The 26,482-nt window shown below is 43.7% G+C and overlaps 1 protein-coding gene across 13 annotated transcripts in view; it reads right to left on the bottom strand.

Annotated features, from left to right (window-relative positions):
* Positions 1–26,163, bottom strand: part of LOC128699018 (uncharacterized) — a 657,033-nt gene extending 630,870 nt beyond the window's left edge. For all 13 annotated transcript variants that reach the window (XM_070096843.1, XM_070096846.1, XM_070096852.1 and 10 more), the window contains exons 1-2: positions 26,072–26,163; positions 12,893–16,947 (exon numbers count right to left, since the gene is read on the bottom strand). In XM_070096843.1, the coding sequence (XP_069952944.1) occupies positions 12,893–15,203 (2,311 nt within the window). In that variant the 5' untranslated portion in view covers positions 15,204–16,947; positions 26,072–26,163. The remainder of the gene's footprint in view (positions 1–12,892; positions 16,948–26,071) is intronic.
* Between the last annotated feature and the right edge of the window lie 319 nt (positions 26,164–26,482).

The following is a 26,482-nucleotide window of genomic DNA, read 5'->3' as shown; positions in this document are numbered from 1 at the left end:
CTCCCTGCCACCACTCTCCCTACCACCACTCTCTCCCTACCACCACTCTCTCCTTACCACCACTTTCCCTACCACTACTTTAAACTCCCCCAGCCATCCTGTCCAGCCCCTGTGATAGAATACAACAGGTAAACATAACTTTCTCTCCTACAATTTAACAGTCATATAGAACAGGCAGCAGCACAGTGCTCATCGCTCAAGTTTCATGAAAAAAAGCACTGCTGACTCCTCAACCAGCAGTCCTATTTTCCCCAGCTCACCCGTCTCCTACCCTACATCACACATCCTATTTTCCCCAGCTCACCCGTCTCCTACCCTACATCACACATCCTATTTTCCCCAGCTCACCCGTCTCCTACCCTACATCACACATCCTATTTTCCCCAGCTCACCCGTCTCCTACCCTACATCACACATCCTATTTTCCCCAGCTCACCCGTCTCCTACCCTACGTCACACATCCTATTTTCGCCAGCTCACCCGTCTCCTACCCTACATCACACATCCTATTTTCCCCAGCTCACCCGTCTCCTACCCTACGTCACACATCCTATTTTCCCCAGCTCACCCGTCTCCTACCCTACATCACACATCCTATTTTCCCCAGCTCACCCGTCTCCTACCCTACGTCACACATCCTATTTTCCCCAGCTCACCCGTCTCCTACCCTACGTCACACATCCTATTTTCCCCAGCTCACCCGTCTCCTACCCTACGTCACACATCCTATTTTCCCCAGCTCACCCGTCTCCTACCCTACGTCACACATCCTATTTTCCCCAGCTCACCCGTCTCCTACCCTACGTCACACATCCTATTTTCCCCAGCTCACCCGTCTCCTACCCTACGTCACACACAAAAACAACTGTCTAACAATTAACACAAAACCAAATAACAGTTATTTCCACTTGTAATTCTTCATAACACTGGCAAAGTTCTCCACTCATAATGCTTGCCAGGTGCAAACTTATTGTTTTAAATTTATGGAAGACAGCGTGGTAGTGTGTTGCAGAGACTGACTGAGGCAGGGCACAGAGACTGGCTGAGGCAGGGCACAGAGACTGGCTGAGGCAGGGCACAGAGACTGGCTGAGGCAGGGCACAGAGACTGGCTGAGGCAGGGCACAGAGACTGACTGACGCAGGGCACAGAGACTGACTGAGGCAGGGGGCACACACACACACACACACACACCTGGTCCAGCAATTGGCTCCTGGAGTTCAACCCCAACAAGTGCAAAGTCATGAAGATTGGGGAAGGGCAAAGAAGACCGCAGACGGAGTACAGTCTAGGGGGCAAGAGACTACAAACCTCACTCAAGGAAAAAGATCTTGGGGTGAGTATAACACCAGGCACATCTCCTGAGGCGCACATCAACCAAATAACTGCTGCAGCACATGGGCGCCCAGCAAACCTAGCATTCCGACATCTTAATAAGGAATCATTCAGGACCCTGTACACCGTGTACGTTAGGCCCATATTGGAGTATGCGGCACCAGTTTGGAACCCACACCTAGCCAAGCACGTAAAGAAACTAGAGAAAGTGCGAAGGTTTGCAACAAGACTAGTCCCAGAGCTAAGGGGTATGTCCTACGAGGAGAGGTTAAAGGAAATCGACCTGACGACACTGGAGGACAGGAGAGATAGAGGGGACATGATAACGACATATAAAACACTGAGAGTAATTGACAAGGTGGACAAAGACAGGATGTTCCAGAGATGGGATACAGCAACAAGGGGACACAGTTGGAAGTTGAAGACACAGATGTATCACAGGGATGTTAGGAAGTATTTCTTCAGTCACAGAGTAGTCAGAAGGTGGAATAGTTTGGGAAGCGATGTAGTGGAGGCAGGAACCATACATAGCTTTAAGCAGAAGTATGAAAAAGCTCATGGTTCAGGGAGAGTAACCCAGTAGCGACCAGTGAAGAGGAGGGGCCAGGATCTATGACTCGACCCCTGCAACCACAACTAGGTGAGTACAACTAGGTGAGTACAACTAGGTGAGTACACACACACACACACACACACAATATACACGACAATGCCTTACTGCAGAAATTGGTGAAAAGACAAATATTGAAAAAGTTTCTGTAATAACAACATTTCTCTATGTACAGAGATTTATCAAGTCTGTTTAAGTGAAGAACTAAATACATTACCAATACACAAAGACGTATTTATCATCCTACTATCTACTAGAAATTGCTTTACAAACTACTGATAGCTCGCGATTAACGTTATAACCACCTCCCTTGACTTAAAACCTCCTTCACCCCTAATACAGAGTAATCTTTAAAGCGAAACATAAATATCTTATAGGCTAATGCTGCAACTATCCTTGAAGATTACCTAATAATAATCTGGTCCTTAAATCTGAAGACTACTTTACGGGTTACTGACTATTGATGGGTGAAGGTAAGTCTACGGCAGCAGCCTGCCAGGTTTCACTGTTCATAGTTCCTGTGGCTCTCACCCGCACTATGTCACCGTAATCTTCACTGTTAACAGATAATACTACCTTGTTTGCTTCTGATTTATTATCACTCATACCAAGATAACATCCAGCTAATTATTACATCCTTCTAAATAACCGTAAACTGTTTCTCACAGACGACGCTACATACAAGATTAACGGAGGCAGCCCTTGTTATGATTAACAGTATTGAACACTGCTCTGTGAGAAAGAGAGAGAGAGAGAGAGAGAGAGAGAGAGAGAGAGAGAGAGAGAGAGAGAGAGAGAGAGCATTATTCATACAATATAAAGAGAAAGAATAGAATACAGTCTTGTACTATACAAGTTAAATTTCAGAGAGCAAAGAAGTTATCTTGATGCTGCGTTTATTTAGGAAGGATGAAACTAGGTTAATTAAAGATGAGGGTGTAAAAGTCCTGGGTGCAAGGAAGAGAAGAACGAAGTAAATAAAGAGGGAATGAAGGAAGAATATGCATAATTCTAGGAAGGGTTGAAAGGAGTGAGTGCAGGAGGTTTGGTGTGACAGGGGCTTGAGCATCTAGCAGTGATAAGTGAGTGTATTATATAGGACTGACCGGAGGTAAGAGTTATGGGGAGTATACCAGGTGTACTCATGGTCATCTGGTATACTCACTCACAAATGATACTCTCAGGTACACCTTGTACTCTCAAGTGCACCTGGTACTCTCAGGTACACCTTGTACTCTCAAGTGCACCTGGTACTCTCAGGTACACCTTGTACTCTCGGGTACACCTGATACTCTCAGGTACTCTTGATACTCTCAAGTACACCTTGCACTCTCAAGTACACATAGTACTCTCAAGTACACCTAGTACTCTCAGGTACACCTGGTACTCTCAAGTACATCTGGTACTCTCAAGTCCACAAGGAACTCTCAAGTACACCTGGTACTCTCATGTACACCTTGCACTCTCAAGTACAGCTGGTACTCTAATATACACCTTGTACTCTCAGGAACACCTAATACTCTCAGGCACACCTGGTACTCTCATGTACACCTTGCACTCTCAAGTACAGCTGGTACTCCAAGATACACCTAGTACTCTCAGGAACACCTAGTACTCTCAGGTACACCTGGTACTCTTACTCACACCAGTGCAGTAGCAGGTGTAAAATAAAGTTCCTCACGCAGGGGATATTTACATTTAAAATAAACTTTGGTACTTATTAGACTTAATAAACAACGTTTCCCACTATTATTACTCTCGTCCTTTGTACTAATGACTATTTTCCATTGTTTTTGGTCCTGGATGAAATTGGTCAAGTATATATATATATGTATGTATATATATATATATATATATATATATATATATATATATATATATATATATATATATATATATATATATTTATATATATAAGTGATAGTTAAAGAGAGAGGAGCAGCATGGTGTCATCTAGTGTTCCTGGCGGCCCACAACAGAACAAAAGTAACTGACACAATATGTCAAGCAATTCAGAATATTGTCTGAGTACATTATGGTCCCGTTACGCAGTTCCTTTACTGTTTATCAAGTTCGCCTTTAGCGAAACGTGGTTATAATGCAATGTTAGGCTGTGTTGTGCTGGTCACACTGCTACACACACAATCTCGGCTCCATGTAAAGGTTTTTAAGATGAAGAAAGAGTTTCTTCACCAGGTGTTCCCAGAGACATTATGTGTGTGGGTCACCTACACCGCGAGCGAAGAAGAACCGGAAGGAGGGCAAGAAGGAGGAAGAAAAGTAAAAGGAAGATAAGGAGAGAATAAGAGGAGAAAGATAAGGAAAGAGGACAGAGGTTGATTAAAATTAGAGAGGTAGAGAGGATGGTGAGGAGAGTAAAGAAGGTAGACAGTGGAGGTGCATTCGCAGCCAGTTGACAAGGACAAAACAAGAGTCACTAATAATAGTTCTGGTAGAAATAGTGAGTTGTGATAGTCACAGCAGAACTAGTGGTAACTAGGAGTAGAACGACTGGTAAAAACAGTGGAGTAACACGAGTGGTTAAGAAAGAAATAGTATTAACATATATAATGGAAACAAAAGAGGAAAAGAAGTGGTTTAGGTGGGTGACGATGGTGATGAAGAGGAACAGGAAGAGGAGGAACCAGAGACAGTCAAGATCCCACCCTATGTTTCCTAAAGTAGACAGCACCAAGGACCCGACCAACCCACGCTCCTCCAGCACACACACACACACACACACACACACACACACACACACACACACACACACACACACACACACACACACACACACACACACACACACACACACACACATACACACATACACACATACACATACAAGAACAAACATGCATTATGTCTGTGTGATAGTGTATCCAATTCATTGTCTTAAGACATTTCTGTATGATTCGTGTGTAATACTCTCTGAACATCAGAGAGTTCCATTACTGTGTTCAATGTATGCTGAACAAATAAAATTTTATTCTTATGTTAGTTATACTGTATTTAGAATATAAGTGTAGAAATAAAATAGTTTTTTGATATTTGGTTAATAGTTCCTATTTTTAAACTAGTAAAGCAGTACCAGGTTCCTTAACGTTGCCGATACCAGTGAGAGTGACTGGACAACCTGACGTCTGTTGTCACAACCTTACCACCATGATACTTCATCTAGGAGATCCATCCAGTGTGATGCCATAATGAAACAACAGACTTTTGTTCTCACAATGCAACTCCCGTATAGAATATTACTTCATGAAGGAAACCCATGCAGTGTGCTTGAATATAATGAGGGACCGTAGTGAACACTGCTTCCCACAATATCACTCTCGTGTAGAAAAGAGTAGCCGCACACTGCAGTCGTATTAAAGTTTAATGAAACGCAGATATTGTGGTCCTGGGGCCAGTGTATCGTGCCTCAGAAACTATGCTAAGCGTCATATTTCCACTGTGTATAGCTTATGACACTACTGGTTGTAGCAGTGACATACTGCGTAGCCTCTGCATGCTGGTTATTATTGCGGCGCCGGCCAGCCTACTCCACACCCTCCTTCACTATACTCCTCTATGAATCCCCAGGCTCCCGTGTGTAATGCTTGATGCAATAAGCAATTATATTATGCTGCAGAAGACTGTCGTCGATTTACTAATCCAGGAGGGTTAATAACCCAGGATAACTCACGATAATCCAGCATCACGGCACTCGAACACATCGGCTCAAGGCTGGGGGACTGATTACCTCACACTTCTTCTCATCTTCTTCCACCATTCACCTCTGTACCAGACTGAGGAAACCACTTCTTAGCAAAACGTTTCCAAAGCAAAGATTCCAAAATGTTGCAAAACTGTCTAATGTGATCTTTTGTTGAAGACGAGTAGTCTAAACTGTGTGAATTATCCAGTCATAAGCAGATGTTTTGTGACTTGATGAAGCCCACTGTGTGAGCGAAACGTTGTCAGTGTGTGTATATATATATATATATATATATATATATATATATATATATATATATATATATATATATATATATATATGTGTGTGTGTGTGTGTGTGTGTGTGTGTGTGTGTGTGTGTGTGTGTGTGTGTGTGTGTGTGTGTGTGTGTGTGTGTGTGTGTGTGTGTGTACTCACCTATTTGTACTCACTTATTTGTGGTTGCTACTACTGATTGATACTAGGTCCTCTCTCTCCCTGCTCCATGAGCTCTATCATACCTCGCCTTAAAACTATGTATGGTTCCCGCCTCCACTACTTCACTTTCTAGGCTATTCCACCGCCTGACTACTCTATGACTGAAGAAATACTTCCTAACATCCCTTTGATTCATCTGAGTCTTCAACTTCCAATTGTGACCTCTTGTGTCTGTGTGCCATCTCTGGAACATCCCGTCTTTGTCCACCTCGTCTATTCCGCGCAGTATTTTATATGTCGTTATCATGTCTCCCCTGACCCTCCTGGCCTCCAGTGTCGTCAGGCCGATTTCCCTCAACCTTTCTTCGTAGGACAATCCCCGTAGCTCTGGGACTAGTCTTGTTGCAAACCTTTGCACTTTCTCTAATTTCTTGACGTGCTTGACTAGGTGTGGATTCCAAACTGGTGCTGCATACTCCAGTATGGGCCTGACGTAAATGGTATACAGAGTCTTGAACGAATCCTTACTGAGGTATCGGAACGCTATCCGTAGGTTTGCCAGGCGCCCGTATGCTGCAGCAGTTATATAACTGATTGATGTGCGCCTCGGGAGATATGCTCGGTGTTATACTCACCCCCAGATCTTTTTCCTTGAGTGAGGTTTTCAGACTTTGGCCATCTAAACTATATTGTGTCTGCGGTCTTCTTTGCCCTTCCCCAATCTTCATGACTGCATTTGGCAGGGTTAAACTCAAGGAGCCAGTTGCTGGACCAGGCTTGTAGCCTGTCCAGGTCTCTTTGTAGTCCTGCCTGATCCTCATCCGATTTGATTCTTCTCATTAACTTCACATCGTCCGCAAACAAGGACACTTCTGAGTTTATCCCTTCCGTTATGTCATTCACATATACCAAGAACAGCACAGGTCCTAGGACTGACCCCTGTGGAACCCCGCTTGTCACAGGCGCCCACTCTGACACCTCGCGCGCGTGTGTGTGTGTGTGTGTGTGTGCGTACATTTATTTTTCTCATTCCTGTCATTTATCAGTTACGTTACTATATACATTCGACAAGTAAACACATTCAGCATTGATACACATTCAACAGTGTTGGCAGGAGAGTCTTGTGCAAGAATATGCAAGTCATTCAGTAAGGTGTATCACCAACTTGAATATAAAGAAGCAACAACCTCGGCCTCTCTCCATAAAACTGTCAAGTTGGTCCTTCCTTCAGACCACAACTGCTGGGATGGTTCTTCCTTCAAGACCACAACTGCTGAGTTGATCCTTCAGACCACAACTGCTGGGATGGTTCTATCTTCGGACCACAACTGTTGAGTTGATCCTTCAGACCACAACTGCTGAGTTGGTCCTTCCTTCAGACCACAAGTACTGAGTTGATCCTTCCTTCAAGACCACAACTGCTGGGTTGGTTCTTCCTTCAAGACCACAACTGCTGGGTTGGTCCTTCCTTCAGACCACAACTGCTGGGTTGGTCCTTCCTTCAGACCACAACTGCTGGGTTGGTTCTTCCTTCAGACCACAACTGCTGGGTTGGTCCTTCCTTCAGACCACAACTGCTGGGTTGGTCCTTCCTTCAGACCACAACAAATGGGTTGGTTCTTCCTTCAGACCACAACAGCTGGGTTGGTTCTTCCTTCAAGACCACAACTGGTGGGTTGGTCCTTCCTTCAGACCACAACAGCTGGGTTGGTCCTTCATTCAAGACCACAACTGCTGGGTTGGTCCTTCCTTCAGACCACAACTGCTGGGTTGGTTGTTCCTTCAAGACCACAACAGCTGGGTTGGTTCTTCCTTCAAGACCTCAACTGCTGGGTTGGTCCTTCCTTCAGACCACAACTGCTGGGTTGGTTCTTCCTTCAAGACCACAACTGCTGGGTTGGTACTTCCTTCAGACCACAACAGCTGGGTTGGTCCTTCCTTCAAGACCACAACTGCTGAGTTGGTCCTTCCTTCAAGACCACAACTGCTGGGTTGGTTCTTCCTTCAAGACCACAACTGCTGGGTTGGTTCTTCCTTCAGACCACAACTGCTGAGTTGGTCCTTCCTTCAGACCACAAGTACTGAGTTGATCCTTCCTTCAAGACCACAACTGCTGGGTTGGTCCTTCCTTCAGACCACAACAGGTGAGTTGGTCCTTACTTCAAGGCCACAACTGCTGGGTTGGTTCTTTTAAACCACAATAGATGGGTTGGTCCTTCCTTCAAGACCACAACTGCTGGGTTGGTTCTTTTAAACCACAATAGATGGGTTGGTCCTTCCTTCAAGGCCACAACTGCTTGGTTGGTTCTTTTAAACCACAATAGATGGGTTGGTCCTTCCTTCAAGACCACAACTGCTGAGTTGGTCCTTCCTTCAGACCACAAGTACTGAGTTGATCCTTCCTTCAAGACCACAACTGCTGGGTTGGTCCTTCCTTCAGACCACAACAGCTGGGTTGGTCCTTCCTTCAGACCACAACAGATGGGTTGGTTCTTCCTTCAAGACCACAACTGCTGGGTTGGTCCTTCCTTCAGACCACAACTGCTGGGTTGGTCCTTCCTTCAAGACCACAACTGCTGGGTTGGTTCTTCCTTCAAACCACAACTGCTGGGTTGGTTCTTCCTTCAAGACCACAACTGCTGGGTTGGTTCTTCCTTCAGACCACAACTGCTGGGTTGGTCCTTCCTTCAGACCACAACTGCTGGGTTGGTCCTTCCTTCAAGACCACAACTGATGGGTTGGTTCTTCCTTCAGACCACAACTGCTGGGTTGGTTCTTCCTTCAAGACCACAACTGCTGGGTTGGTCCTTCCTTCAGACCACAACTGCTGGGTTGGTCCTTCCTTCAAGACCACAACTGGTGGGTTGGTTCTTCCTTCAGACCACAACTGCTGGGTTGGTCCTTCCTTCAGACCACAACTGCTGGGTTGGTCCTTCCTTCAAGACCACAACTGATGGGTTGGTTCTTCCTTCAGACCACAACTGCTGGGTTGGTTCTTCCTTCAAGACCACAACTGATGGGTTGGTTCTTCCTTCAGACCACAACTGCTGGGTTGGTTCTTCCTTCAGACCACAACTGCTGGGTTGGTTCTTCCTTCAAGACCACAACTGATGGGTTGGTTCTTCCTTCAGACCACAACTGATGGGTTGGTTCTTCCTTCAAGACCACAACTGCTGGGTTGGTCCTTCCTTCAGACCACAACTGCTGGGTTGGTCCTTCCTTCAAGACCACAACTGCTGGGTTGGTCCTTCCTTCAAACCACAACTGCTGGGTTGGTTCTTCCTTCAAGACCACAACTGATGGGTTGGTTCTTCCTTCAGACCACAACTGCTGGGTTGGTTCTTCCTTCAAGACCACAACTGCTGGGTTGGTCCTTCCTTCAGACCACAACTGCTGGGTTGGCTGTTCCTTCAAGACCACAACTGCTGGGTTGGTCCTTCCTTCAAAACCACAACTGCTGGGTTGGTCCTTCCTTCAAGACCACAACTGCTGGGTTGGCTCTTCCTTCAGACCACAACTACTGGGTTGGCTGTTCCTTCAAGACCACAACTGCTGGGTTGGTCCTTCCTTCAAAACCACAACTGCTGGGTTGGTCCTTCCTTCAAGACCACAACTGCTGGGTTGGCTCTTCCTTCAGACCACAACTACTGGGTTGGCTGTTCCTTCAAGACCACAACTGCTGAGTTGGTCCTTCCTTCAGACCACAACTGCTGGGTTGGTCCTTCCTTCAAGAAAGGGCTTTACTTTGATATTGGCAAAAGTTCTGGATCCGAGAAATAGGAGTTACCATCTCCTTCCCTAAATTAACTCTGTTTACCAGTCCACCCAAAAGCTATTTGACTCCCTCCCAAGGCTTTAAAACACTTCCTCATGAATATAAGTATAATAATAATAATAATAATAATAATAATAATAACAATAATAATAATAATAATAATAATAATAATAATAATAATAATAATAATAATAATAATATTATTATTATTATTATTATTATTGTTATTATTATTATTATTATTATTATTATTATTATTATTATTATTATTATTATTATTATTATTATTATTGTTGTTGTTGTTATTATTATTAAAATATATTATGTTTCAGAGTTCTTAACAAACTCTTACTTAAGGCTTCATCGCTATCCTTCATCTTTCCATAACGGTGAAGACAAGAGAGACAAGTCACAACACCTTGGCAGCAACGTTAACAACTAACTCAAATTACAGTTGAAACCAGACGTTTCGGTCCGATATAGAACTGTTGTCAAGAGGCGAATTGTTAATAAGCAGAGAGTTCTTGTAACCGTCAACACAGAATACTTGTAATAGAAGAGGTGACGCCGGTACATACAACAGAAGAGTTGACGTCCGTGAAAAGAGAGTACATACAACAGAAGAGACGTTAATGAAGACAGAGTACATACAACAGAATAGGTGACGTCAGTAAACACGGATAACAAGCATAGAAGCGTCGCGCCTGCAGCTTGGATTACTAAAGGCTTCCTTGATCGATATTTCCACATTTCCACTTGCTTCTCTGTGTTCTCTACCGTTCGTTCTACTCTAGAGCCTAGAACATTCTTGGTGCTCATCTCTCTGGTTACATCAGCACTCCTGCACTCATTGTGTCATCATTTTTAAGTGTTTGTAGTTACAGCAGCAGAGCTGTTCATGTTGTGTCCCATCTACAGTGTTTGTAGTTACAGCAGCAGAGCTGTTCATGTTGTATCCCATCTACAGTGTTTGTAGTTACAGCAGCAGAGCTGTTCATGTTGTATCCCATCTACAGTGTTTGTAGTTACAGCAGCAGAGCTGTTCATGTTGTGTCCCATCTACAGTGTTTGTAGTTACAGCAGCAGAGCTGTTCATGTTGTGTCCTATCTACAGTGTTTGTAGTTACAGCAGCAGAGCTGTTCATGTTGTGTCCTATCTACAGTGTTTGTAGTTACAGCAGCAGAGCTGTTCATGTTGTGTCCTATCTACAGTGTTTGTAGTTACAGCAGCAGAGCTGTTCATGTTGTGTCCTATCTACAGTGTTTGTAGTTACAGCAGCAGAGCTGTTCATGTTGTGTCTCATCTACAGTGTTAATAGTTACAGCAGCAGAGCTGCTCATGTGGTGTCCCATCTACAGTGTTTGTAATTACAGCAGCGGAACTGCTCATGTGGTACTAATGTTTGTAGTTAGATGATGTGCCCCTGTGCTGTTCTATTTGTCCGCACCTTTGATCATTACTTCTGCAGTCGTTCTGGTATTCACGTAATCAGCATTCAAGTGTTCTTGATGTTTCTACGTGCTCTTTTGTCACAACCTTCGTTAGGTATATATGCCAGCCTTGGTGCTGACATTATCTGTATGTTTGTTTTTATTTTTCACTAAGTGCTTGGTGGAGGTCGAGGCGCTGATGGCTTCTTTCACATGACCGTCCTCCATTATCAATGATACATTAGAAGCCATATTATTAACTGGTGAAATGATGCATTTGGCGGGCGATTCTGTTGTGTTTTTTATATTGTTTCTGTTAAAGATGCTCGTGGTTATCTTCCTACAGTCGTTAATGTACAAAAACGTGTGTTAATACCAGGACGCCATAAATGGTGCGTTCGACTAAAACAAATGTTATTACGAAGAGTGAGTATAGGAAGGTATCTTAGAATTAGAGTGGTAGCCATAGCTATCTTAGAATTAGAGTGGTAGCCATAGCTATCTTAGAATTAGAGCGGTAGCCATAGCTATCTTAGAATTAGAGTGGTAGCCATAGCTATCTTAGAATTAGAGCGGTAGCCATAGCTATCTTAGAATTAGAGCGGTAGCCATAGCTATCTTAGAATTAGAGTGGTAGCCATAGCTATCTTAGAATTAGAGCGGTAGCCATAACTATCTTAGAATTAGAGCGGTAGCCATAGCTATCTTAGAATTAGAGTGGTAGCCATAGCTATCTTAGAATTAGAGCGGTAGCCATAGCTATCTTAGAATTAGAGTGGTAGCCATAGCTATCTTAGAATTAGAGCGGTAGCCATAGCTATCTTAGAATTAGAGTGGTAGCCATAGCTATCTTAGAATTAGAGTGGTAGCCATAGCTATCTTAGAATTAGAGCGGTAACCATAGCTATCTTAGAATTAGAGTGGTAGCCATAGCTATCTTAGAATTAGAGCGGTAACCATAGCTATCTTAGAATTAGAGTGGTAGCCATAGCTATCTTAGAATTAGAGTGGTAGCCATAGCTATCTTAGAATTAGAGCGGTAACCATAGCTATCTTAGAATTAGAGTGGTAGCCATAGCTATCTTAGAATTAGAGCGGTAACCATAGCTATCACTTAAGAAAGTGATACTTGTTGACATAGTGTAGCTGTCATGGCGTAGTATTGCGGTGCAACACACTGCGGATGTATCCATTCTTAACAAACTATAACTTCCATAAAGAATAACAAAGGCACAATACCGTGACGGGAACAATACACATATAACCCACACATAGGACAATGGAACTAATGACAACGTTTCGGTCCCACTTGCAATAGTTAATGGTTCAGTTCGGACCGAAACGTCGTCATAAGTTGCATTCTCGTATATGCGGGTTATTTGTGAATAATAATAATAATAATAATAATAATAATAATAATAATAATAATAATAATAATAATAATAATAATAATAATAATAATAATAATAATAATAATAATAATGCTATTATTATTAGTAATAGTAGTATTATTATTATTTTTATTAATAATAGTAAAATAGTAATAATAATAATACAAGAAAAAAAAATTAAATAAAAGGAATGGACTGCAAAGAGATGACTCACCTGAGTACTGAAAGGAGGGTGAGAGTTGCCCGTCCACTATGTTGCCACTCTCGTCTTGCAGCCAGAGTTGCAGGTCTGACGAGACAGGAGAGGAAACTGATGCTGTTATTGGCCTCTGCAGCTCTCCTGAAGCTGGCCAGTCTGTAGACGCCGGTGGAAACTCGTTTGCGCTGGCCGTCGCCATTTCCAGTGAAACGGCATTGTTGTCCAGTGAAATAGCATCACTGCTGCGTGAAACAGCATCACTATCCACTAGTTCAATCGTTTCCCGCAAATCTGAGCCGTCATATGTGTCTACTTCGCGTAGTCTTACTTGCGCATACTCCTGTCGTAGGGTTATCCACTGCTGCATATACTCCGGACTCAACAAGTCCCCATTTTCCCCAGTGAAATTCGAACTAGTGTAATTTGTGTCAAGAGAATCGAAGAGAGCTTTAAATTTTCTGCAAATTTCGTACGCCCTATCTCCGGCTTCAACTTTGATTGTATGTTCATGATCAATTCGCTTTATTCCCAGGACGTCCGACTCTCCCCAACCAGTGGGAAATCTTGTACTCTCGGCTTCCCTGTCTTTGACCACTAGTAGAGGAGACTCCACTTGGTATATACTTGTACCAGTGTAGTTATCTTTATCCGTGGCTGTGCTAGAGAGGTCATATTCATCTGGGCTCATAACAGAAAAGTTATCTGCGTCCATAGCTATACCAGGAAAGACCTCTCCGTCCTTTTCTATTCTTGGATAGTCTTCTTCATCCTCTCTACTTGTGGCTATACCAGAAAAGTTTTCTTCGTCCGTAGCTATACCAGAAAAACCTTCTCTGTTTGTTGCTGTATTAGGAAACTCATTCCCATCCATGATTTTATCAAGTAGGCCCTCTCTGTCCGTGGTTGCGTCTTGGTAATCATCACTGTTAGCGAATCTAGGAAAAAGGTTGTCTACATCCTGTGTTGGACTAAGAATATCCTCTCCGTTCTCGATCTCATCAAGGTTCCCTGGGTCTGTAGTTGTGCTTAGATTGTCATTTAAGTCTGTAGATGCCTGGATTGCACTGGGGCGATTAACATTGTATGAGTTTTTTTCTTGTTTATCACCTTTGTCCCGGATTTTGCTGGAGTGACCATTTCTGTGCGTGGTTAACCGTGAGTTGTCATTGATCAATCCTTCTGGTAGATTACCTGCTCGTATTACTTGTGAGATGTTAGAGTTGTTCGTGCTTGACCTGTCCGTGCTTGTGCTTGTGGGATCACTTCTGTCCGTAATTGGTGTAAAATGGGGAGCTGCAATCTGTGCTGATGGTGTTGTGCCAAGTGCAGCCCATACACCATGGGTGTTGCCGACCATAGAGGACAAGTGTTGTGGGTGGCGTTGTGCGTGGTGTGGCACAAGATTCTTTCTTGCCTCCATTCTGTTTCCCCCATTGTTATTATCTCTACCAGTGCCATACGTCTGTCCTCTTGCTTGCCTTTTCAAATAAAAATTCCTTCTTGGTTGTTTGAATTTCAAATACTGGTGTTGAAGATTTGCTTCATTTACCATTCCTCGTTTACATCTCTTAGTCGATTTTTGTGTGTGTTGCAGCAGCAAAACCTGGATCACAGGAGCATCTGTAGCTGCAGAGGGCTGAGGTGAGGTACTGGAGGACCTGGGCGATATGGAAGGCGGGATGGGGCTTGAAGGTTGATTCTGTAGGAGTAACTTGAAGGGTGAGGTGAGTCTGAGGGCGGTCGACGGCTCCATTTGCCTCTTTCTCGTAGACACTTGAGCCACAGTGCCCATACCATGTAGAGGTGGCAAGGTTGCCACTGGTATCCTAAGTAAATCCACTAGACCCGAGTATGTAATTTTTTTTTCTTGTGGGAGTTTGTGCCGGTCGACGCTCATACTTCTCAGAGGGTTACTGGACACCACAGGTTTTCCAGAAAACTGATGAGAATAATGTTCTCCCTCGCTTCGACCTGCAGTATCAGTATGGAGAGTATCGTGATGCTGCTCTTCCAGTCGCGCACTCATGACGTAAGGAACATTAATTTTGGCGTTTACTTTGGAATTTTTGTGGGAAATCGGAGAAGCTTCGGTGGTGTACAAGAGAACTTTCTTGGTTATCTGTTTCAGTGTTTTCTCGCGTAGCTTTGAACTTGAAGGGTTGGTGGTGTAGGTGCCAGCAGGTGAAGGAAACATGTCAGAACTTTGAAGCGCCGCCTGCAGCCTCCCCGGGGAACCCACCTGACCTTTTACCTCCGTCACCAACACCCACACCAGAAACAGCGTCCTGGCACACATCCATACACTCTTGTTTGTTAAAACATTCATTTCTGAGTGTCGTATTGCCGACTACTATGAAGAAACTGGTTCTCAATCAGTAGGAAGCTGACGTCTTCGTTAGTTTTTCTACACATTTTTCCACTGTGATTACCATTGTTTACTTATTCAGATTTCTTGCAGTGTTTGGTTTCCATAAAACTACAATCTACTCAGTACATTTGTGTGATTTACTCTTTGCATATGAACTTTGTGTGTTTCCGAAAAATGTGGTGCGCTTACGAACACCAAAACGATTTCACAACCACGACATCAAGATGACAAATAAAAGCTTTTAAAAGTTTTCAAAACTCACGATGATGTACAAACACTTACTACACTAAAGTATTAGTATTATAAAACTATTTACAGCTTGATATGTTACATTCTCAGGCCACAGAAAAAAATAACAATGATATGTTTAATAAAGTTGATGCCGCCGAATTTGTAGCAGGACTTTGGCTAACATTAAAGCTAACAAAAGCGTTCTTTTACTGCTGGTAATTATCAGTTACAAACACTGAACAGAGAGTTACTGTCGCTACTCTTCATGGTGAGGCTTTCCTATGATGTCTACCTGACCCGAATATCAAACCGACGATATCTCATTTTTGTCCAGTAAAGGAGGTTCTGCCTCCACTCTCACTGATTCCAAATGTGACTTACATCAACTAATGCAAAATTATTAGCACTATTTTCATAAACAAAATAAAATCACTTATATATATTCACGCACACTTTATCAAACACTTAGAACCGAAACGTTAAAATTGAAACTTTAAAACTCCCTTTTTTGCACTAATTTCGTTATCGGGTGTTTTCAGTGTGTTTCGTACAGTCGAGTGATTCATTGGTCGTGTGTGGCTCCAGATGGGCCTACATTGGTCGTTTGTGGCTCCAGATGAGCCTACATTGGTCGTTTGTGGCTCCAGATGAGCCTACATTGGTTGTTTGTGGCTCCAGATGGACTGCACGAGCCTACATTGATTGTGTGGCTCCAGATGGACTGCACGAGCCTACATTGATTGTGTGGCTCCAGATGGGCTGCACGAGCCTACAATGGTCGTGTGTGGCACCAGATGGGCTGCACGAGCCTACAATGGTCGTGTATGGCTCCAGATGGATTGCACGAGCCTACATTGGTCATGTATGGCTCCAGATGGGATGCACGAGCCTACATTGGTCGTGTATGACTCCAGGTGGGCTGCACGAGCCTACATTGGTCGTGTATGGCTCCAGATGGGATGCACGAGCCTACATTGGTCGTGTATGACTCCAGGCGGGCTGCACGAGCCTACATTGGTCGTGTATGGCTCCAGATGGGATGCACGAGCCTACATTGGTCGTGTATGACTCCAGATGGATTGCACGAGCCTACATTGGTCGTGTATGACTCCAGGCGGGCTGCACGAGCCTACATTGGTCGTGTATGGCTCCAGATGGGATGCACGAGCCTACATTGGTCGTGTATGGCTTCAGATGGGATGCACGAGCCTACATTGGTCGTGTATGACTCCAGGCGGGCTGCACGAGCCTACATTGGTCGTGTATGGCTCCAGATGGATTGCACGAGCCTACATTGGTGTATGGCTTCAGATGGGATGCATGAGCCTACATTGGTCGTGTATGACTCCAGGTGGGCTGCACGAGCCTACATTGGAGGAGATGCGGTATTGGCTCTGAGCGGTATATCACTTTTTCCTTTTCTGTCTAAACACTGGCGTCCTTCAATCTACACTGCACATCCATTTTTTTCCTGAAACAGAGAACGTATCTTGTTGCTCCCAGACAGCACTGGATACCATAGGATTCCTAATCACTGCAATAGGACAACACACGAGGGTTTGCCTCTCCTACTCACCCAGTCTTCGAGGCCTTAATATTGTCAAAGTCTTTCGCATCGATATCAAAGTTTATTACTACGTCATAAATATGGTAAACTGCATTAATAAAAGCTATACATATAAAGTCATCGATTTAAAGAATACACTTATATATTATTATTAAAGGAGCGCATATGTACCGTCACATGGGAAAGTTATTTATTAAGAAAAAAAAAATCGGCAGTTCAAAGAATCATAAAGACAGAGTTTATACTGTCATCCACTGTTCGATTCACTGTTTCTACCAGCTGAGAGTATGCATACTCACTGAAGGATCCTGTTTAAGGTACGTCGTGACCCTGTCAGCTCCCAGACCGGGATAAGAACATAAGTACATGAGAAAGAAGGAACACTGCGGCAGGCCTACTGACCCATGCGAGGCAGGTCCAATTCTCCCATCGGCTTAAGCCAATGCCTTAACCTAGTCAGCTCAATCTTATTCAACGTATCTCAGGTCAGCTTTAATTTACTTAGTATTATTTAGCAACAGAAAATACATATATTCCTTCATGATCAAAACATCATTCACAGAATCATTACAATTCTGAATTTACACTCGGCTTGTTTTACAGATACTGGGTAACAAAGCAAAAATGTACAGTACTCACCCACTGTATGTGATTCAAGTCAATAAATAATACAATTAATTAAGTGGGGATGATCTGTTTTGTGCGGATTTGTGGATCTTAAAAATTGGTGAAAGAATATCTCGTAGATAATGGAACGTCTAGACAATCACCAAAGAAATGCTAAACACAACTTCAGCAATATGTGATAGGTTTAACCTTATTGAATCTACGAGGGAATCTGCAAGAAATTAGGCAGTGATATAACACTGTTGTTGTCTTAAGAAGTACACCGTGAAAAACAATGATAGTTACCCACAACCAAAGAAAATATTTCGTTAATAATTGAAGCAGTGATCTCGTTAAGCCAAACTTATGTTGTTGAAGGTGTGTTAGATATGTGACTAAGGTACAGTGACTAGGGTACAGTGACTAGGGTACAGTGACTAAGGTACAGTGACTAGGGTACAGTGACTAGGGTACAGTGACTAAGGTACAGTGACTAGGGTACAGTGACTAGGGTACAGTGACTAAGGTACAGTGACTAGGGTACAGTGACTAGGGTACAGTGACTAGGGTACAGTGACTAAGGTACAGTGACTAGGGTACAGTGACTAGGGTACAGTGACTAAGGTACAGTGACTAGGGTACAGTGACTAGGGTACAGTGACTAAGGTACAGTGACTAGGGTACAGTGACTAGGGTACAGTGACTAAGGTACAGTGACTAGGGTACAGTGACTAGGGTACAGTGACTAGGGTACAGTGACTAAGGTACAGTGACTAGGGTACAGTGACTAAGGTACAGTGACTAGGGTACAGTGACTAGGGTACAGTGACTAGGGTACAGTGACTAGGGTACAGTGACTGAGGTACAGTGACTAGGGTACAGTGACTAAGGTACAGTGACTAGGGTACAGTGACTAGGGTACAGTGACTAGGGTACAGTGACTGAGGTACAGTGACTAGGGTACAGTGACTAAGGTACAGTGACTAGGGTACAGTGACTAGGGTACAGTGACTAGGGTACAGTGACTGAGGTACAGTGACTAGGGTACAGTGACTAAGGTACAGTGACTAGGGTACAGTGACTAGGGTACAGTGACTAGGGTACAGTGACTAGGGTACAGTGACTAAGGTACAGTGACTAGGGTACAGTGACTAGGGTACAGTGACTAGGGTACAGTGACTAGGGTACAGTGACTAAGGTACAGTGACTAGGGTACAGTGACTAAGGTACAGTGACTAGGGTACAGTGACTAGGGTACAGTGACTAGGGTACAGTGACTAGGGTACAGTGACTGAGGTACAGTGACTAGGGTACAGTGACTAGGGTACAGTGACTGAGGTACAGTGACTAGGGTACAGTGACTAGGGTACAGTGACTGAGGTACAGTGACTAGGGTACAGTGACTAGGGTACAGTGACTGAGGTACAGTGACTAGGGTACAGTGACTGAGGTACAGTGACTAGGGTACAGTGACTGAGGTACAGTGACTAGGGTACAGTGACTAGGGTACAGTGACTAGGGTACAGTGACTGAGGTACAGTGACTGTGATATAGTGGCTGAGGTACAGTGACTAGGGTACAGTGACTGTGATACAGTGACTAAGGTACAGTGACTAGGGTACAGTGACTGTGATACAGTGACTAAGGTACAGTGACTAGGGTACAGTGACTGTGATACAGTGACTAAGGTACAGTGACTAGGGTACAGTGACTGTGATACAGTGACTGAGGTACAGTGACTAGGGTACAGTGACTGTGATACAGTGACTAAGGTACAGTGACTAGGGTACAGTGACTGTGATACAGTGACTGAGGTACAGTGACTAGGGTACAGTGACTGTGATACAGTGACTGAGGTACACTGACTAGGGTACAGTGACTAGGGTACAGTGACTGAGGTACAGTGACTAGGGTACAGTGACTGAGGTACAGTGACTAGGGTACAGTGACTAAGGTAAAGTGACTAGGGTACAGTGACTAGGGTACAGTGACTAGGGTACAGTGACTGAGGTACAGTGACTGAGGTACAGTGACTGAGGTACAGTGACTGAGGTACAGTGACTGAGGTACAGTGACTGAGGTACAGTGACTAGGGTACAGTGACTAGGGTACAGTGACTGAGGTACAGTGACTAGGGTACAGTGACTAGGGTACAGTGACTAGGGTACAGTGACTGAGGTACAGTGACTGTGATATAGTGGCTGAGGTACAGTGACTAGGGTACAGTGACTGAGGTACAGTGTCTGAGGTACAGTGACTGAGGTACAGTGTCTGAGGTACAGTGACTGAGGTACAGTGTCTGAGGTACAGTGACTGAGGTACAGTGACTGAGGTACAGTGACTGAGGTACAGTGACTAGGGTACAGTGACTGAGGTACAGTGACTGAGGTACAGTGACTGAGGTACAGTGACTGAGGTACAGTGACTAGGGTACAGTGACTAGGGTACAGTGACTGAGGTACAGTGACTGAGGTACAGTGACTGAGGTACAGTGACTGAGGTACAGTGACTAGGGTACAGTGACTGAGGTACAGTGACTGAGGTACAGTGACTGAGGTACAGTGACTGAGGTACAGTGACTGAGGTACAGTGACTAGGGTACAGTGACTAGGGTACAGTGACTGAGGTACAGTGACTGAGGTACAGTGACTAGGGTACAGTGACTAAGGTACAGTGACTAAGGTACAGTGACTGAGGTACAGTGACTAGGGTACAGTGACTAAGGTACAGTGACTAAGGTACAGTGACTGAGGTACAGTGACTAGGGTACAGTGACTAAGGTACAGTGACTAGGGTACAGTGACTAAGGTACAGTGACTAGGGTACAGTGACTAAGGTACAGTGACTGAGGTACAGTGACTAAGGTACAGTGACTAGGGTACAGTGACTAGGGTACAGTGACTGAGGTACAGTGACTAGGGTACAGTGACTAGGGTACAGTGACTGAGGTACAGTGACTGAGGTACAGTGACTAGGGTACAGTGACTAAGGTACAGTGACTAAGGTACAGTGACTGAGGTACAGTGACTAGGGTACAGTGACTAAGGTACAGTGACTAAGGTACAGTGACTGAGGTACAGTGACTAGGGTACAGTGACTAAGGTACAGTGACTAGGGTACAGTGACTAAGGTACAGTGACTGAGGTACAGTGACTAAGGTACAGTGACTAGGGTACAGTGACTAGGGTACAGTGACTGAGGTACAGTGACTAGGGTACAGTGACTGAGGTACAGTGACTGAGGTACAGTGACTAAGGTACAGTGACTAGGGTACAGTGACTGAGGTACAGTGACTGAGGTACAGTGACTAAGGTACAGTGACTGAGGTACAGTGACTGTGATATAGTGGCTGAGGTACAGTGACTAGGGTACAGTGACTGAGGTACAGTGACTAGGGTACAGTGACTAGGGTACAGTGACTAGGGTACAGTGACTAGGGTACAGTGACTGAGGTACAGTGACTAGGGTACAGTGACTGAGGTACAGTGACTAGGGTACAGTGACTGAGGTACAGTGACTAGGGTACAGTGACTGAGGTACAGTGACTAGGGTACAGTGACTGAGGTACAGTGACTGAGGTACAGTGACTAGGGTACAGTGACTGAGGTACAGTGACTGAGGTACAGTGACTGAGGTACAGTGACTGAGGTACAGTGACTAGGGTACAGTGACTGAGGTACAGTGACTAGGGTACAGTGACTAGGGTACAGTGACTAGGGTACAGTGACTGAGGTACAGTGACTGTGATATAGTGGCTGAGGTACAGTGACTAGGGTACAGTGACTGAGGTACAGTGACTAGGGTACAGTGACTGAGGTACAGTGACTAGGGTACAGTGACTGAGGTGCAATGACTGTGATACAGTGACTGAGGTACAGTGACTGTGATACAGTGACTGAGGTACAGTGACTAGGGTACAGTGACTGAGGTACAGTGACTAGGGTACAGTGACTGAGGTACAGTGACTGTGATACAGTGACTGAGGTACAGTGACTGTGATACAGTGACTGAGGTACAATGACTGTGATACAGTGACTGAGGTACAATGACTGTGATACAGTGACTGAGGTACAGTGACTGTGATACAGTGACTGAGGTACAGTGACCGAGGTCCAGTGACCGAGGTTCAGTGACCGAGGTTCAGTGACCGAGGTTCAGTGACCGAGGTTCAGTGACCGAGGTTCAGTGACTGAGGTACAGTGACCGAGGTTCAGTGACCGAGGTTCAGTGACTGAGGTACAGTGACCGAGGTTCAGTGACCGAGGTTCAGTGACCGAGGTACAGTGACCGAGGTTCAGTGACCGAGGTTCAGTGACCGAGGTTCAGTGACCGAGGTTCAGTAACCGAGGTTCAGTAACCGAGGCTCAATGACCGAGGTTCAGTGACCGAGGTTCAGTGACCGAGGTTCAGTGACCGAGGTTCAGTGACCGAGGTTCAGTGACTGAGGTACAATGACCGAGGTTCAGTGACCGAGGTTCAGTGACCGAGGTTCAGTGACCGAGGTTCAGTGACCGAGGTTCAGTGACCGAGGTTCAGTGACTGAGGTACAATGACCGAGGTTCAGTGACCGAGGTTCAGTGACCGAGGTTCAGTGACCGAGGTTAAGTGACCAAGGTTCAGTAACCGAGGCTCAATGACCGAGGTTCAGTGACCGAGGTTCAGTGACCGAGGTTCAGTGACCGAGGTTCAGTAACCGAGGCTCAATGACCGAGGTTCAGTGACCGAGGTTCAGTGACCGAGGTTCAGTAACCGAGGCTCAATGACCGAGGTTCAGTGACCGAGGTTCAGTGACCGAGGTTCAGTAACCGAGGCTCAATGACCGAGGTTCAGTGACCGAGGTTCAGTGACCGAGGTTCAGTAACCGAGGCTCAATGACCGAGGTTCAGTGACCGAGGTTCAGTGACCGAGGTTCAGTGACCGAGGTTCAGTGACCGAGGTTCAGTGACCGAGGTTCAGTAACCGAGGCTCAATGACCGAGGTTCAGTGACCGAGGTTCAGTGACCGAGGTTCAGTAACCGAGGCTCAATGACCGAGGTTCAGTGACCGAGGTTCAGTGACCGAGGTTCAGTAACCGAGGCTCAATGACCGAGGTTCAGTGACCGAGGTTCAGTGACCGAGGTTCAGTAACCGAGGCTCAATGACCGAGGTTCAGTGACCGAGGTTCAGTGACCGAGGTTCAGTAACCGAGGCTCAATGACCGAGGTTCAGTGACCGAGGTTCAGTGACCGAGGTTCAGTGACCGAGGTTCAGTAACCGAGGCTCAATGACCGAGGTTCAGTGACCGAGGTTCAGTGACCGAGGTTCAGTGACCGAGGTTCAGTAACCGAGGCTCAATGACCGAGGTTCAGTGACCGAGGTTCAGGACCGAGGTTCAGTGACCGAGGTTCAGTAACCGAGGCTCAATGACCGAGGTTCAGTGACCGAGGTTCAGTGACCGAGGTTCAGTAACCGAGGCTCAATGACCGAGGGTCAGTGACCGAGGTTCAGTGACCGAGGTTCAGTAACCGAGGCTCAATGACCGAGGTTCAGTGACCGAGGTTCAGTGACCGAGGTTCAGTGACCGAGGTTCAGTAACCGAGGCTCAATGACCGAGGTTCAGTGACCGAGGTTCAGTGACCGAGGTTCAGTGACCGAGGTTCAGTAACCGAGGCTCAATGACCGAGGTTCAGTGACCGAGGTTCAGTGACCGAGGTTCAGTGACCGAGGTTCAGTAACCGAGGCTCAATGACCGAGGTTCAGTGACCGAGGTTCAGTGACCGAGGTTCAGTGACCGAGGTTCAGTGACCGAGGTTCATGCCAAACTATGAAAAATAAAACACAAAAATTGTGTCAAAATTCTAAAACAGAGTAAAAAAGAAAAGTTGTAAATACATATAATATAGAATAAAACAAAGTATAGAAGAGAGAAAACATAAAGTACACGAGAGACTGTGTAATGGACAAGAATATTCTATATAAAAACCCATCATAAAAAGCCTAAAAAAATAGTTGACACGAGCAACATAAAATCAAATATTTTATTCATGGTTGTAAAATTTATACAAATGAAATAGAGAAAATAAAGTAAATTAAGAACAACAAAAATTCACCGAAATGGAGATAATAATAATTAATAATAATAATAATAATAATAATAATAATAATAATAATAATAATAATAATAATAATAATAATAATAATAATAATAATAATAATAATAATGGTGATTAATGTGTTGTTTCGAGTATATTTAGCAAAGAGGACACCAGATTTGTTGAGGATTTAAGTCTCAAAAAGCCAAATAAAATCCAAAAGTGAAATATTTTAAGAGAAGTTAAAGTTACAATTGACTGACAACAAAACAGTAACAAGACAATGTTAGCTGAGATCTTTGAAGAATCTCTAAATAAACTAATATATCCTCTGGAAAAATCTTTGAGATTTCACTGCAAGAATGTGAACTTGAGGAAAGTGAAGAAACCAGCACATAATAATGATATTTAAAATAAAAAGAGGACAAGGAAGGCACTTTGATCGATAGTTGTTTCTCCTTGATAATAGTTGTTGAGAAAATCTACAAAAGGTAGATAAACGCTTGAAAAACAAAACACTGCAAACTAGCGCACAAAAAAAATGTTTTCAACCAGAAAGAAATCTTATTTATCAGTTCTATTAAGCTGTTATAACAGACAAAAAAATTATTCAAAAGAGGAATTGATGGCTTGCCTTTGTTTTGATTATAGGAAATATTTTGATAGAGTCCGTCATGAAAAACTAATCTAAAAATTGTAAAACTATTACAATAGATGAAAGATTTTTCCAGTTGAAAGAAAATTGAAAAAAAGATGAAAGATGTCCTGACTCGTACTGTGACCAAAAGTGTGTCAGGAATATCATTGCTGGTCCCAATAATGCTGTAAATTTATATAAATTACTAGCTAGAAGAAATTAAACTTTACGGCTATGTTGCAGATGCTGCAAAGATCCTTAGCAAGTTTAATAAAAACTACTTGGGAAGTCTAGCAGCAGGATGACCTAAATCAATTAAAGAAGTGGAAATTAATGTGTATAATTGCAATGCAATGATAATTGAGAAAATGAAAACTAGCCAGACAAAGAATAGGTTATATATGATACTGTCAGAAACTTTATCAGACACAAAAGACTATCGCGGGAGGATTATATCAATAAAAATCTTATGAAATCTCTGGCTGACTGAAAAATAGCTTGTCAGATCTATATGGATAGGGAGTTAATTTAATATCTTTATTACGCCCCCCCCCCCCATACCCATGGTGTGAGTGGTAATCAAAATGTTACAGAGGTACACAATGGGTCCAGAAACTTGGTCCCAATGTTTTGATAGCTATATAAGTAATAATTAATTATTTATATGTTTTTTTCTGGTTAGTCGGAAGGAATTATTTATGCAAACATGAATTCAGTCACAAAAATATGGTTTTTGAATAATTTATATTACCTTGTATTTAAGAAAGATATGGTTGAATTTAAGCAAGTTTAAAAGACTATAAATTATTTACAGTGGGCAAAGTCAATGTATTTTTCTATAATAGCTGGTAATATACCACTGTGGATAAAATACTTTGACATTTCTTGAATATTTGTAAGTTGTCTCTGAATTCATTAATCTTATTGTATTCCAGCACATAATGACGCAAGGTGTGACAATTGTCCATCTGTCAAAGTTTATATTTAATTATGTCTACATCAGGTGGTGGTGCAACCTGCCAGAGGCAACTGTAACATCCGGTGCCAGGCAGTAGTGACATCCAAAAGTCTCCTGAGGTACTTAGATTCACCATAGACATGTGGCTCCTCCTGTGTGATAGAATGATGGCAGATGGACTGACTGGTGTATTTCTCTATCAAGTTCAACTAAAGTTTTTTTCGTATTGTCCTCAAACTACTGGACAAGGACGTGGGAGAATGTTGTTCACAATTTGTTTCACCAAAATTTGAGTATGCAACGGCGAATTGCTGTACGTACTTGAAAAAAAATAAAAAATGCTAGACATAGAAAAATACTGAGAACTTGATACCAAGAGCTTAGGTGTACTCCTGTGCTTATATATAAATAATTACAAGTATAAAAATAAATTTAGACGCACCAAAATATACTAACTTCCCTCTCACACTAAACACACTGTGTCCCCCACACTGACTATTGCAAAAAGAAAAGGTCGACATTCTTAACGGAAAGTTTTTATTTTTACTCCATTGACAAATCGGTGGTAAATCTATAATAATTATAGATAATGCTGTGTAAGCTTTGATGTATTGTCAGAGTGAGCACTGTTAAACTCTCAGGATGATATTTCAGGTACTTTGTCGCACAGTTATAAGTTTGGTATCAGACTATGACAGCAGTCCAGGTTACGCCTAAAGATGTACCCAGTACACTTCACTATATTATCATTCATACTGTCACGGAAAAGTCCTCCTGAGTGGACACACGAGGAGGCAAAACGTGGGTTAAGTGTAGAGCGTCTCTCTGCACTGCGCGGCGCCTCTCACCCATCTGAACTTCCCTCTCCTCCTCCCTCTAGCCTTCCCTCTCCCCTCTCCTCCTCCCTCTATCCCTCTCTCTCCCCTCTATTCCCGCTCACGATGCCATGTACCACCCACAACACATCTCCTGCCTCGTATTATACTCCTCATGTAATACTGAATACCTTCAAGTTTTGAGAAACAGACTTTTTCTATCACAAATTTTGACTGCAATATACAGAGACTTTATGAAAAGTGCTAACGTGTTTAAAATAAGGAAAACCCGCATTATAGGCAGACGTAGGTGGGTGGCAGTTAGTGGCAGATTGTAGCGTACAGGTGAGAG

The sequence above is a fragment of the Cherax quadricarinatus genome, chromosome 55 (genome assembly GCF_038502225.1).
Source record: "Cherax quadricarinatus isolate ZL_2023a chromosome 55, ASM3850222v1, whole genome shotgun sequence".
NCBI classification, from domain to species: domain Eukaryota; kingdom Metazoa; phylum Arthropoda; class Malacostraca; order Decapoda; family Parastacidae; genus Cherax; species Cherax quadricarinatus.
Note: the sequence above shows the minus strand (reverse complement) of the source record. Positions and strands in the feature narration are given on the sequence as shown.